Source organism: Calypte anna, chromosome 8 (assembly GCF_003957555.1).
Source record: "Calypte anna isolate BGI_N300 chromosome 8, bCalAnn1_v1.p, whole genome shotgun sequence".
NCBI classification, from domain to species: domain Eukaryota; kingdom Metazoa; phylum Chordata; class Aves; order Apodiformes; family Trochilidae; genus Calypte; species Calypte anna.
This window is the reverse complement of record NC_044254.1, coordinates 24,571,481-24,584,604: the sequence shown is the minus strand read 5'-3', so window position 1 is coordinate 24,584,604 and position 13,124 is coordinate 24,571,481. Positions and strand designations below refer to the sequence as shown.

The 13,124-nt window shown below is 38.9% G+C and overlaps 1 protein-coding gene across 1 annotated transcript in view; it reads left to right on the top strand.

Annotated features, from left to right (window-relative positions):
• FAF1 (Fas associated factor 1) overlaps window positions 1–13,124 on the top strand; it is a 163,834-nt gene that overhangs the window by 130,408 nt on the left and 20,302 nt on the right. Inside the window, exons 15-16 of the mRNA XM_008493946.2 lie at window positions 2,257–2,345; window positions 12,471–12,551. Coding sequence (XP_008492168.1) covers window positions 2,257–2,345; window positions 12,471–12,551 — 170 coding nt within the window. The remainder of the gene's footprint in view (window positions 1–2,256; window positions 2,346–12,470; window positions 12,552–13,124) is intronic.

Here is a 13,124-nt window from a genome sequence, read left to right as displayed (position 1 = left end):
AACTTGGCTGCACTTTTTGCCCAGTGCCAGAATGCATTTAGTTCTCTGTCTGCAGTTCTGTGTTAATGTGTGGGCTCCTGTTGCATGTAATAGGGTAACCTTTGAGCATGAGATGGTTTTTTCCAGCCTGCCTGGAGTGTTGAGACCCCAAATTGGGTGAAAATTTTAAGTTACTAATATGATCTTACATGCATAAAGCTTTCTGGCTTAAATGAGCATAACCATTCCTCTGATTTTACTAGCAGCAAGATGAGTACTATGTGGAGCAATGCCCTTTGCTCTTCTCAGTAATTCTTCAAATTAAAATACATCAGAAAATGTCTGTCTCTGATTTCTTCTGTTTTCTCCACAAGTTTGCCTCCATGACACTGTGTCCTCATTTATTTATTGTTTATATCTAGCCACCTTTATTCTAATCTTATTTTCTTGAGGAAATTCAGCTTCAGGAAATACTGCCTTTTTTTTACTCTTTCTTTATGCATGTGGGATTAATAATTTTCTTGAGGAATGTGCAGTACTTCTTGCTATAGCCAAAACCCTGAATTTTGCATGGATTTTGTCTCCTTAGTGCAAGGTACAGCACAAGCACACTAATTTTTCACACTAATTCATGGCACTTCTGTCACATAGGAAACTTATTTCATACAAATAACCTTATAAATAGATTCTCTTATTTTTATAACTCTGCAGTATAGTTCAGCATGTGTATAACTTTAAGCACCTGTGTTGTCCTGCTGTGTTGCTTACTGGCTTGAATTACTGAACTGTTTTAGCAACTTACTGACTCCAAGTCACAACAGAATGCATTTGATATTACAAAAGAAACCCAAATTATTTAATTGCCTACATTGTTTTAATGATTTTTCAGGTTTTCCACACAAAATCTTTTGAGCTAGCCTAAACTAAACTGATCATCTGTTACTGCCTTACTCAAATGAATCTTTCAACAAAACCCAGACCTGCTGTGCTTGTTATTTTCCCATGAATTGGGACTCTGGTGTCTTTTAAGAATGTGCCCTCAACTGAATGGCAGCCTCTGAAGTCCTGCGTGTTGTAGCATGTGGGATAACATTTTCTGCTAAGGTAGCAAATGCTAGAAATAGGAACAATGAGGGCTTTTCAGGCCTGGGTGAGAAGGCATGTTTACAGAAGAGATACAACCATATAGAAACTTAAGTCCCAGTGGCATTTATTGAAATGCAGACTGTCTAAGTTTGCTTTAGATTTTTATTTTTTTTGCCTTGGGTTTGGAAACTATGGGGATAGTTCTGTTTTCTTTAGTGGTGCTGTGGCTTCTCCTTAGTTTATTCTTTTTAAAATTTTGACCAGAATCACCAATATATAAACCTTGCTCTTGTTGGTATTGTTCTGGGAATGTCCAATGACTGTTTAGATTGGCAGATGTTAAGAGTTTAGCCTTAGACCATTTCTCATGGTCCAAGAGCTTTTAACTTCTATGACAAGTGGCTCTCATGGGTAATCTTCAGTTTAAGAAGAGAAAGCAAAGACTGAATGCATCTTGGTGAGAAATTAAACTTAACTTTCAGTCTTACTGAATACTGGAGATATACTGGTAGAAAACCACGAGGAGGTACCTGTTTTCCAAGGCATGTGCTGTATTTCTTGATCTATACAGATGACTTACTTACTTTTCCACTATTATTAGCTTTACAGGCTTTATGAGTAGTAAATACACTGAGGAGAATATATTATAGTAATATTTGGGACTTTCCTACCAATTATGCCTGAATAAAAACTTGTGCACACACATCCATTTGATCACTGTAATCTGGTTTTTGGTGTGTTTTTAAACCAATCCCCTTGAATGCTGCTACCAACATCACACCTTTTGTTACCTGACTAAGCAATTGCTTGAGTCTCTGTGGTAATACTTCAGAATTCTAAAGCTTTAAATCAATTTCATGTCACAGAAGCCCAGATATATTACTTTCCTTTAACATCAGTGATTAAAATAAAAAACTAAAGTTCTTCCAGGCAAGCACAAAAATCATTGTTCAGAGTTGAACCACCTAAAATCTACCTAAGAATTTTAGCCTGTGATCAGCATTTGTTTGTAAAAACAACTTTGAATTTGCAATAAAAAAGAAAACTAAAAGCATTCTGCTTTTAGATACTTGTGGTTTTTTACCTTTTTTTTTCCTGACGTCTAGCTATTTCCTATAGATTAATTCTATAATGACTTCTTTTTTGTTTAATAACTTTAATGATATAAAATTGAGCTTTCTGTATTGCTAGGTAACACAACAGTGGATGAGCTAATGATGAGGCTGATGGCTGCAATGGAGATCTTCAGTGCCCAGCAGCAGGAGGACATAAAGGATGAGGTGAGCTTTGAAAGCTACTCCAGATACCCACTGGCTTTCACAAACCACTGGTGATGCAAAATTAAAGAAAAGATGTTTCTTTAGCCAAGGAAGTTTGGTGTGGTGTGCTTTAGTGTCTCTTCACTCATCAGAACTCAAAATGGTGAAGTCTCCTTTGTGCATTTATTTGAGTCTCTCAAAAAACCTCCTTCCTATTGGTCTTGTTATTTGCAGTTTGTTTCCTTTTTCTTAATATTACTGGTGAGTAACTGTGTACATTTACAGTGGTATTCTAGAGCTTAATGTCTTTGTGTAAGGAAATGACAATCATGTTTTTTCCCAGTGACCTAAGTCACAGGTAGAAAACAAAAATAGAATGATACATCTTACATATCCTTAAAAGGGGATTGAAAAGCAACCTTAACCAGAATTATGGCAGTACTGAATCACTATTCAGAACAAGGCAGAATCAGTAAGTGATAACAAGACTTTACAAAAACAATGTTTCAATTACACAGTAGACACAGAGAGGTGAGCAGTTGAAAGATGTTTATCTGTTGCTCTGTAAATTGAGTGACATTTTGAAGTAATGAAGTGCTTAGGAATTTATAATAATAGGTATGTTGCCATTCAGGTTTATTTTTATCCTGTTGTATAGACTTTGATTGACTTTGATAATTCACTAAACACATTTTTCACATTTAAATCTTGTATCTCATTAGTACCAGATTTACTGATTATGGTTATAATAATCTGAAGGCATGTTATCCTCACAATATCTCTAGTTCATTTTTTCTTCTTTATTTATGCTACCTGGAATTCATTGGTAAAGAAATCAACTTTAATTTTGTTAATACTGAACACAAATTTTAATACAGGGATTACAGGAAAAATCCAAGGCACAATATAATTGAAATTTTTATTGCATTTTAAGAGTGGTATGTTGGGTATTTTTTATTTGTTTTAATGCTTTAACAAGAAGGTAAAATTCACATCACAGATGAGTTCCAAGAAAGGTTCAGAACTGAAAACTGTAAAATCTGATAGAAATGTAGAAAACAGAGAGAAAAACATAAAAAGGCAGAGAGATAAGAGCAATTATGTAAGGGACAGGAGAAGGAACTAAAAGTAGGAGTGACAGGTTTGGAACAGAGAGAGAAATGGGAGACCAGAGCAGGGGACATGGGTGTTTAGGAGAGAAGAAGGTGGAAACAGGTGGGATAGTGAAAGACCTGTCTGAAAATGGTAACACCAAGTGGGTTTGCAACTGTGCAGAAGCAAGAACTATCTTCTGCATCCTGAGCTGCTGCCAGTCCTTCACTGGGTAGCAAGGACAGTGACAATCCAGTCACACATGTCCCCATGGTAGTGATATGGATGTCTCCTGCCTTCTTACTCCCTACCTATGTAGGGAGAATGGAGAATTAATTTTTATATGTTCCCCTAAAATCTGCCTTTGTCCAAGTCTTCTGTGATCTTTTCTTACATTTCCTTTTGTTGTTCTGTCCCTGAGAACACCAGTGACATTTCTTCCTCAACAGGAAGACACTAACACACTTTGACATTCAGAAAACTAATGGAAAATTTCATAAAATTTTGGGGCAGGTTTCCAGAAGCTGTGGGTTCTCTACACAACTGGGATATTTACCTATAGCTTGCCTCCCCTGCTTACAAGCACACAGAAGAGGTGATCTGGGACACTTCTGCCTTTGAAGCAGGAAGTTGAAAAGCAAAAAAATAACCTGGCTTTATGAAATTACTATTCCAGAGAAGGGAGTATTTGACAAGCAGTCTGTACTCAATAGAGGACTTTAGCCTGAAAAACAAATATTGCCTTTTTGTGGTTTGCTACATAACATGTAGCTTTCTTGTAAGGCTTGTACTTGACAACTTCAAGTGTGCAAACATCAACACCTTTTCTTTTTTAAGATCTTACTGCAGTTGGGACAATGTTTTGTTTTTTTTTCCCCCAAATATTACACTAGCAAACAGGATACAGAGTCCGGTTTCTGTTACTCTTTTCTTAATAGCAACACTAAGTCATCAGAAAGCCACAAGAAGATAAGCAGAAAATTCTTTTGTGTTTTGGAAAGGGAAGTCATCTGAGTAACTTTGCTGTAAACACAAGTGTGAGTGAGAGAGAAATAGAGCTGGAAACCCTTGGAAATAAGAGCATGAAATCCTTAATGAGTCAGTTTATGCAGCTGAACTTCTCCACTTTGGCTTTTTTAACTTGCATGCACACGAAAGCTTCCAGCACAGTTCTTGCATAATTCTTTTTAGCACAACATGTTTTGGAGTGCCCTCTGATGGTTATTTGGGTGCAGGATGAGTGTTGGCTCTGCCAGCCTGTGGTACAGGTGGTTGCTGTGACACAGGCCATAGCTATTCAGGTGGCACAGTCTGTTCCATGTCACAGATCATTGGCTGATGGTGAGGGCAGGATGCTCAGAGATGCACTTGTGTGAAGTGAGAGACTTCACTAGCTGGTGATCACAGTTTGGTTAGCTAAATCCTGTGCATTTGTGTCTGGGTTAGTAACATTTATTAGTGTAACCTCATAGAATATTGATCAGGCAACTTTAGGCCATATTTCTATAATGTCAAGTGCTAAAATATCATTTAACCAGCAATTGGATTCAAATTTTTAGATTTGTAGAGTGTTCCATTAAGCTTTTTCTTACATGCTCTCCAAAGAAATACCTTGAAAACCTTGAAGTTGAAAAAGACAAAGTGCCTATGCATCCTCACAGTAATTCAACATACCCATCTTCAGGTATGGTGATAAATAATTTAGGCACCTATTTTCTTTCTTAAGCTTTCTTAAAGAGAGATTTATCTGCCATTACGTTCTTTTCCCTGCCCTTCCAATGCCTGAGGGTCTGAGCCTGTTGCTTGCTTTCTGTCACCTGGTTTGACCAGATGACATTTGGAAACCTCTTGCCTCTTTAGGGCCATACTCCTGACATGCCACTGGAGGTCCATGGTCCAGCTGTCATGCTATTTTCCTAACTTTTGCCACTTAAATTGCCATAATAAGAAGTGGCAATGAAATCTGGCCAGCAGCATAGTGATGTTGTGCTCATGTGGTGCTTCTGGTGAGAAGTGGCCAATGGATAACGAAATGGTGGGTTCAATGGCATCAAAAGCAGCAAGGCCAGTTGGCCAAGATGCAGTCCCACCAGCACAGCTAGGCCTGAGGCTGAGCATGCAGGATTACTTTGGGGCTACACTAAAGGTTTCATGCATCTGGATGTATTTTCCTTTTCTAACCACTCCTCTGGCCCACACCACAAGTGTTGAGACTGTTCAGGCAGTGGGTCTGGGGGGGGGTTCCAAAGAGGAAATAAACTCTGCTAAGGAGTTTCTTCTGTGAATGAAAAGAGTATCTCAGAGCAGGGACAAGCAGCCTCTGCCACTGTTGATCAAGGTGTGAGCTGAGATTTTTCAGAGACCGACTTTGAAAAGCCTGCAGTATCAGTTCCTCTTCGGTGTCAGTGCTTGATGTGGGACTTAAGAAAACAAATAATAATTGTAAAATATTGTTCGCCCTGGAATGTCCGTTTTCAAACCCCCTGTTGGCTTCCTTACTTTAACTGGGCAGTTAAATAATCATCTCAGTGTGGCGTGATGGGCCCAGAGAGATCCAAGTTATTTCCTTTGTGAGATTAATGTGAAGAGATACGTGATTAAATCCTGGCATTACAGCACAACACACCTGTTCTGGGACCAGGCTGAACATTTTTTCTCCATTGCCCGAGGAGGAGGCTTCTCAAAGGATTACAGTAACACTTTTTGACAAGCTTATACAGGGTGGAGTTTCCATGTAATGACAGGGCTTATTTGATGATGTCTCAGTAATGCATTCTTTTTATTTTTGCTGTCAACATTTATTACTGTAGAAGCATTGACTGTTACACAGCTGGTCCAACTCGTCCACATTTCAGTAACAGTAGGTCTCTAGTTGTGTTTGTTTTTGTCCTTATGCAACACTAGCACTCCTGCTCTCCAGTTAGACTTCAAGGAGGAATTGTAATCCCCACAGTTGCTTGAAAATCCTTCTTATGAGTGCAAATCAAAACCTTCAGTTCACTTTATACTATGTCTGCTGGCACACTGTTTTCTTTAGTGTAGAAGAGAAAGAATTTTTAAACTGGAAAAACTGTTGGAAACAGGCTGGGAACAAAGGTAAGCTGTGGAAAATGCAGACCTGCAGGGTCACCATCTTTGCTCTCTGATCTTGGGTGACCTCTCTTCTTCCTGGAGACTGCTGCAGTGTGAGGAAAATGCAGGTCCTTCTGACCAATATCTAGATGGGGATTTCAAAAATACGTAAAAGAAAACAAAAACTCCAAAGCAGGAGGTAGATTCATCCTCTTTTCCCTGCTACAGCTCTTTGTACAAGGATGCTTGCCTGTCCATCCCAGCACCCCAGCACTGCTTATTTTAGAGGATGCTTTACTGGCCAAGTATTATTTCTTTGCAACAAGAAGCCTGGTATCACCATATTTACCTCCTCTTCTGCCTTGCTGCTGTCAGATGTAAGGGATTTCCTTTTTAAATATAACTTAACAGTTTGGGATTCCAACACCTTCTTCCAAAGACATATCTCTCAGCCACAAAGGGAGCTAAAGAGCATTGGTCCAAGTGCATTTCCTCATGATCTTGTGGTCTCTTTGTCTTTTCCTCCTTCAGATCAGTGGCTTTTGTCCACTTCTTACCTGCAGTTGTGTTCTCCAGTCAGAGGATGCCATAAGTGCTTCCATCAGCTGGGCAGGAGCCCTTTGCATTTTCTCTTTAGGCAATGAAGCTCACATTAAAATCTGTAGAAATGAGGCATCTGAATACCTTTGATAATCTGGGTTCCATCTAACACTGTCATGTGTATCATGCTATATAGTATTTGCACAACAGGAGGTTATGAGAATAAATACATGAAATTCACTAGATTCCAAAGCACAAAAGCATTATGGTGATGACAGCCATCTAACAGAGATGGTGATTTAACCCCTCCAAAAAATCTAATTAGCACGTTTACTAATTATTACTAGTTATAACTAATTAAACTACAGTAATCAAAATTTATTTGATTAAATTTTCCAATTCAGTATTTGTAATATGATAGCAGCCCAAGCAATGGGTTTCCCATTGTGCATTGACAAACCAGCAGGTACTGACATTTTATTAATTTTAATACAGATATTTTATATTTTTTTTAACATACTGTTTTGAACTTGGACAAAATGCAAGCTCCTGACCAAGGAAAGAAAAGAGAAAATGAAAATATCCTTAGGTGGCTTTTCAGCTGTGCATGTTAATGGCTGCAGTCACTGAATATTCTCTGGGTTTCTCTAAACGAGCAGCTCCTTTACTTGCTCTACACCCTTTCCCGTGGAAAGCCACTGCAGGACTGTGTCTTGAAGGTCTGGGGTTGCTTTTCTTTCTTGTCACTTGAGGGAATTTCCAGTTATTTCACAGCCTTCCATATGGACAGGCAACACCCTGTGATGGTTCTGCCCTCTCACCCTGCCCCTTTCTGCCTCCCCACCTGAGGTTTTGCCACCACAGACATTTCAATTTGCTTCATCTTTGTCTCTCTCCTGTGCTCAACCCTTTCTGTGTACACTTTTTTCTTCTACATATTCCCCATCATGTTAAGTTATACAATGTGCAAGTCTGTCATCTGAGTGAGTCAAATTAATGTCTTTCTTGTGCTGGGTTGTTTGGACAAAAGGGTGTTTCTCTTTAACGCTCCCATGAATAGCCTTAAGCACTTGCAGTTTTTAATTTCAGGAGTGGTTCAGTGAAATGAACTGTCTTTCAGATAAGCATTCAACATTTATTAATATACTCTTTTTTTTTCTTTCCTTTTTTTTCTTTTTTTTTTCTTTTTTTTTTGTCTTTCTTGTAACAGCCATTTACTTACTGATGCTCGAGAAATGTCTCCTGCTCATGGTGATCTATCTTCTCAAGTTCTGTCTTGTCTGGTTTTTAGTTCACAGAAAAAAAAAAATTCCAAAGGGAAATGGGGAATAAAGGAAAACACATCTCCCTGAGACAAATCAGGTGAAAAGCTGATTCCTGGAGTTAAATCATTAAATTCTAGCTGTGGAAACAACAACAATAAAATAAAAAAAAAAAAAAGCCCAGGAGGGCCAATTCTGACTTTTCCAGCAAAATAACCCATCCAAACAGCCAAATGTATTATGTATCTTTTTTCCTGTGTGATCTCCAGGAAAAAGGGGTACTGCTCTCCTAAATATAATCAGGAATCCCCCATTTCCACTGTTCTGCATCTGAAAATGCCAGCTCTTACATGCCTCAGTGGTAATGTCAAGGGAATAATTATTTGAGATAGTTATCTTAAATTTCTTCTTAACCTTATCTGTAAGTGTTTTTTTTAATCATGTAGTTCCGGATATTACTCAACAGAAGGTTTTATCTGGTCCCTTGGAACTATCTTGTAAAGTGTTTATTATTGTTATGACTTGATAATATGCATGATAGCAAAGAAAATTCATAGCTGAACAATATATTCTGTGGCAAAAAGCAATACCAAGCTTCCACTGAATGACTGTTATCCCTACTATTGCATTGGCAAAATGGGAAAGCAGAGATCTGTGACTTTTCCTCTGTAAGGAATAAAAGAGAATTGTCCCCTCATTCCCAAAACCTCTGGGATGTGGATGGTTCCCATTCCCACCAGCCTTGGTTGCTGCTGTGGAATTCAGACATGCTGAGTGTGAGCCCTGTTTCTGATGAAGGCTTTTGGAGTGACCTGGGATAAGCAGTTGTCTGTTCACACCTTGGTTTCTTGAAAAAGGAAGATGGCAATTTTACCTTTGTAGCATTGTGGAGACATGGTTATTGATTTCCAGTCAGTGCTGCAATTTCTGAAGGGTTTAACAGCAGAGCTCTCAGCTGCCTCAGCTTTTGTTCATGGAAAATACTTAACAACATTAAAAACAAATGAATTATTTGCAGTATGACTATTATTTTTTTTCACAGAATCATGAGACTTGGAAGGGACCTGTAGAGATCATCCAGTCCTGCTAGAGGCTTCTTCTTGTGTTCTTTCTTAGTGCAGTGAAAGATTCTCTGTTAAAACCTTTTCTTCAGCTTTTTCTGTCACCTTTATGGATTTTCTTCTGTAGCATTTGGTAAACTTGAGTCATCCTTGTACTTTATGTGGTTTCTCTGGAAGAAGAGATGACTAAAATAATAAAGTGCATTACAAAAAGGAGAACTGCAGTATCTAATGTTTAAAATTTGTCCAGCTCTGAACTGAACAATATTATTATTTTGCCTCTGTAGAGGAGGAGGTTCCTGTAGAGTGTGAGCAGTGTTAAGAAAACCCAGAACTAGACACTAAGAGGCATTTCATAGGATTACATCTGCTTCTTAACTAAAGAAATATGGACTCCAGATTTGATTTTAAGGTCTGTTTCAGTAAGGACAGGATTGTTTCAATGCAGTGTAAAGCTCAGTTGCATGGTCATTTACTTTAAGATGTGACTCACATATTTCTATGAAGACCAGGCAGTCATGCATGGTAATTCTTCACATTCCTTGCATCTTTTTCATAATCCACTTTTAGGATAATGATAATTGGGATGAATAGGGAGGAAAGGCTTTTTATATTTTTTTTAATGCCTGGAATTAATGTTTAGATTCTTGCAGAATCTATAGCATCAGTGGGTTTTTACATCAAGCTTATGTAAATAAGCTTTTTTCTACAAAAAATATTTTGTAGAAATTCTAAAATTTCTATAAAACAGCTCTTTGGAGGTGAATGAAACCTGTGCTCATCAGAAGTAACTTTTAGTAACTTCCTGGAGTTTTCTAGATTGTTTATAAAATGTAAAATAAAAGCCAGCACCCAGTTTCTTATAAATCTGACTTGGAGTGAATTTTTAAACAATTTTTTAAAGTGTTTTAATTTTTACTTTTTTAGGGTTGATTTTGGTTTAATTTTTTCTTCATTGTGTTGTTGGTTTTGGTTTTTTTTTTAATAAACTAGAGAAACTATATTGCTAGCAATCTTTAACAAAGTGAAGATCATGTAGTTGCAGTTGTTGCATCTGATCTTTCTGTTTTCTCTCAGGCATCACTGGACTTGCATGGCCTTTAAAATTCAGTTACTGTCTGAAGTTATTGTATGATAAATGAAGTTGGAAAACCTCAAATCTAAATAGGGTCTCTGACAGGTCATTGCTAGTATTTTTTTTTAAATGCTTGTCCTCTGGCAGTTTGCCTGAAGTCTTCCTTTAACAAGTTGGTTTGAGAAGATAATTTTGTTTCTCATTCTAAGATAAATTTATGGTGTGCTTATGGAAAGTCATGGAATAGGTAGTACAAAACCTTCCCCTCTCTTGTTGAATTCCATCTATGAGAACAGTTGAGAAAACCCCTGTGAATTCAAGAAGCTTTCCTCAGTTTTGGATAATTGTTTCATTATTTCAACACCCCCTCCTTTGGAGAAATGGATTATTAATGTAGAGTAGTTTCTGCTATCAGATTTGAGTTAATTTTTGAAGGTATTCTTTGAGCATAGCACTGAACATGTCAAGGTCCAGAGAAGCCAAGAGGGGAATGGGTTATTCAGTGATTGTTCTTTTTCTCTTCTGCAACAATTTATTCTACTCATGCCTTAACTTGGCTGAACCAAGCAATGGTTTGTCTGTCTTCTGTGTGAATGAAACTTACGACACACTGATTGTAGAATAATCTTGGGTCCTGTTTCCATAAGGAAGAAGAGTTTCCTCTAAAAAGATCTTGTTACTTTCCAGCTGGAGGTTGTATACCTTTTCCTTCAATTTGTCCTTTCCCCTGGTGGTCGTGTGCTACTTTAGAGCTTTTTAACCACTAATACTTCAGAGTTTTGTTTGAGGAACATCTTGGCATGTTTGCAGGACATGATAGTAACAGCTAATGTGCTCTGCTCCTCTTTAGAATTGAGTTTCTGCTCTGGGGAAAAAGCTGATCACTTTGCAAAATGTTGCCTTCATGTGGATTAAACCTTGCAAATGAATTAAAAAATTAACATAGACGTTCAAAAGGCAGTAGGTAGTAGACTTGAATTTCTATGAAATATGGGGAACAGTGGAAGTGCTGCCTTACTGGTGACTGCAGGTGACTGTGCTGAGCCCACCAGTGATCTCACTGCTAAAGCTTATTGATTTTTGTAGGGACCAGGGCAGCCTCTGCAGGGCTCTGGGAGGATTATGAGATGTAAGAGGAGTAAACGCAGGGGAGCAGCCACTGCCTCAGGCTCCAGAGGTAGAATATGAAGCTATTGATTGTACTCTTTGCTTTATCAGACATCACCCCAGTGCAGTTATTCCAGCTTTCAGGGATATCCACTTCTTGATCCTCCACTGTATGGCTTTGTCATTTGTGTATTTTTAGTAAAACCCCCTTTTTTTTTAACACTGTGGTTGTTAATAAGATCCTTTGCTAGGTTTGCTGGTTTCATGTTGGCATGCTAAGCTCAGATTCCTTGTCTGCCTGCACCTGTGTATTTGAGGCACATCAGAGCAGAATTTGCTATTTCCCATCTTTGTATAGTATTCAGAACAACGTGAACTGAGGCTTTGGGATGATGTTTAGTAGTCATGACCGTGGATGCATCCTACTGAGGGTGTTTTTACCAAAGAAGGACTTGAGAGCAGGCCTTCTCTTGCAGGACAAGCCACTAACTGCTGTCAGTCTGAGCAGAGACTAAATTAAAATCCAGCTTCATATTTTAAACCTCAGTTTGTCCTATTACATGACTGGCCAAATTGTGGGCTGCAGAAGTGAGATCCCTGCAAACATCAGCCCACATGTACCTCTCCCATGACCCCTGCCTGGCTGGGGATGGTGCTAAAACTGTCACAGCAAAGGGCCCTTGCCTCAGGACTTGGGCACACCAATCAGTTAAAACAAGAGCTTTAGGTAAGTCATAATTTTTAAAGCCAAGGTTGCTCTTGAGGCCTTTCTGAAATCATTTCTCCTAGTGGCAGTTCGATGAGGAAGGCAGTCAAGTATTTTGAAATCACTGGGGTTAAAAAATGCTGGTGGACATAAAGATGTGTATCATATTGGTGCACTGTTTGCTGATTTTTTTTTTTTAATTTTATTTTATTTTTGTTTTCTTTTCTTTAGGATGAACGTGAAGCCAGAGAAAATGTGAAAAGAGAGCAGGATGAAGCGTATCGCATATCGCTGGAGGCTGACAGAGCAAAGGTGTGTGCAGGGTGAAGGGACCACATCAGTGTTGGGATGGGGATGTCTCAGGTCAAGGGACCACATCAATGTTGGGATGGGGGTGTCTCAGGTCAAGGGACCACATCAATGTTGGGATGGGGATGTCTTGGGTGAAGGGACTACATGAATGTTGGGATGGGGATGTCTCAGGTGAAGGGACCACATGAATGTTGGGATGGGGATGTTTCAGGTGAAAGGACCACATCAATGCTGGGATGGGGATGTCTCAGGTGAAGGGACCATATCAGTGTTGGAATGGGGATGTCTCAGGTTAAGGGAACATATGAATGTTGGGATGGGGATGTCTCAGGTCAAGGGACCACATGAATGTTGGGATGGGGATGTCTCAGGTGAAGGGACCACATCAGTGTTGGGATGGGGATGTCTCAGGTCAAGGGACCACATGAATGTTGGGATGGGGATGTCTCGGGTTAAGGAACCACATGAATGTTGGGATGGGGATGTCTTGGGTGAAGGGACCACATCAATGTTGGGATGGGGATGTCTTGGGTGAAGGGACCACATGAATATTGGGATGGGGATGTCTTGGGT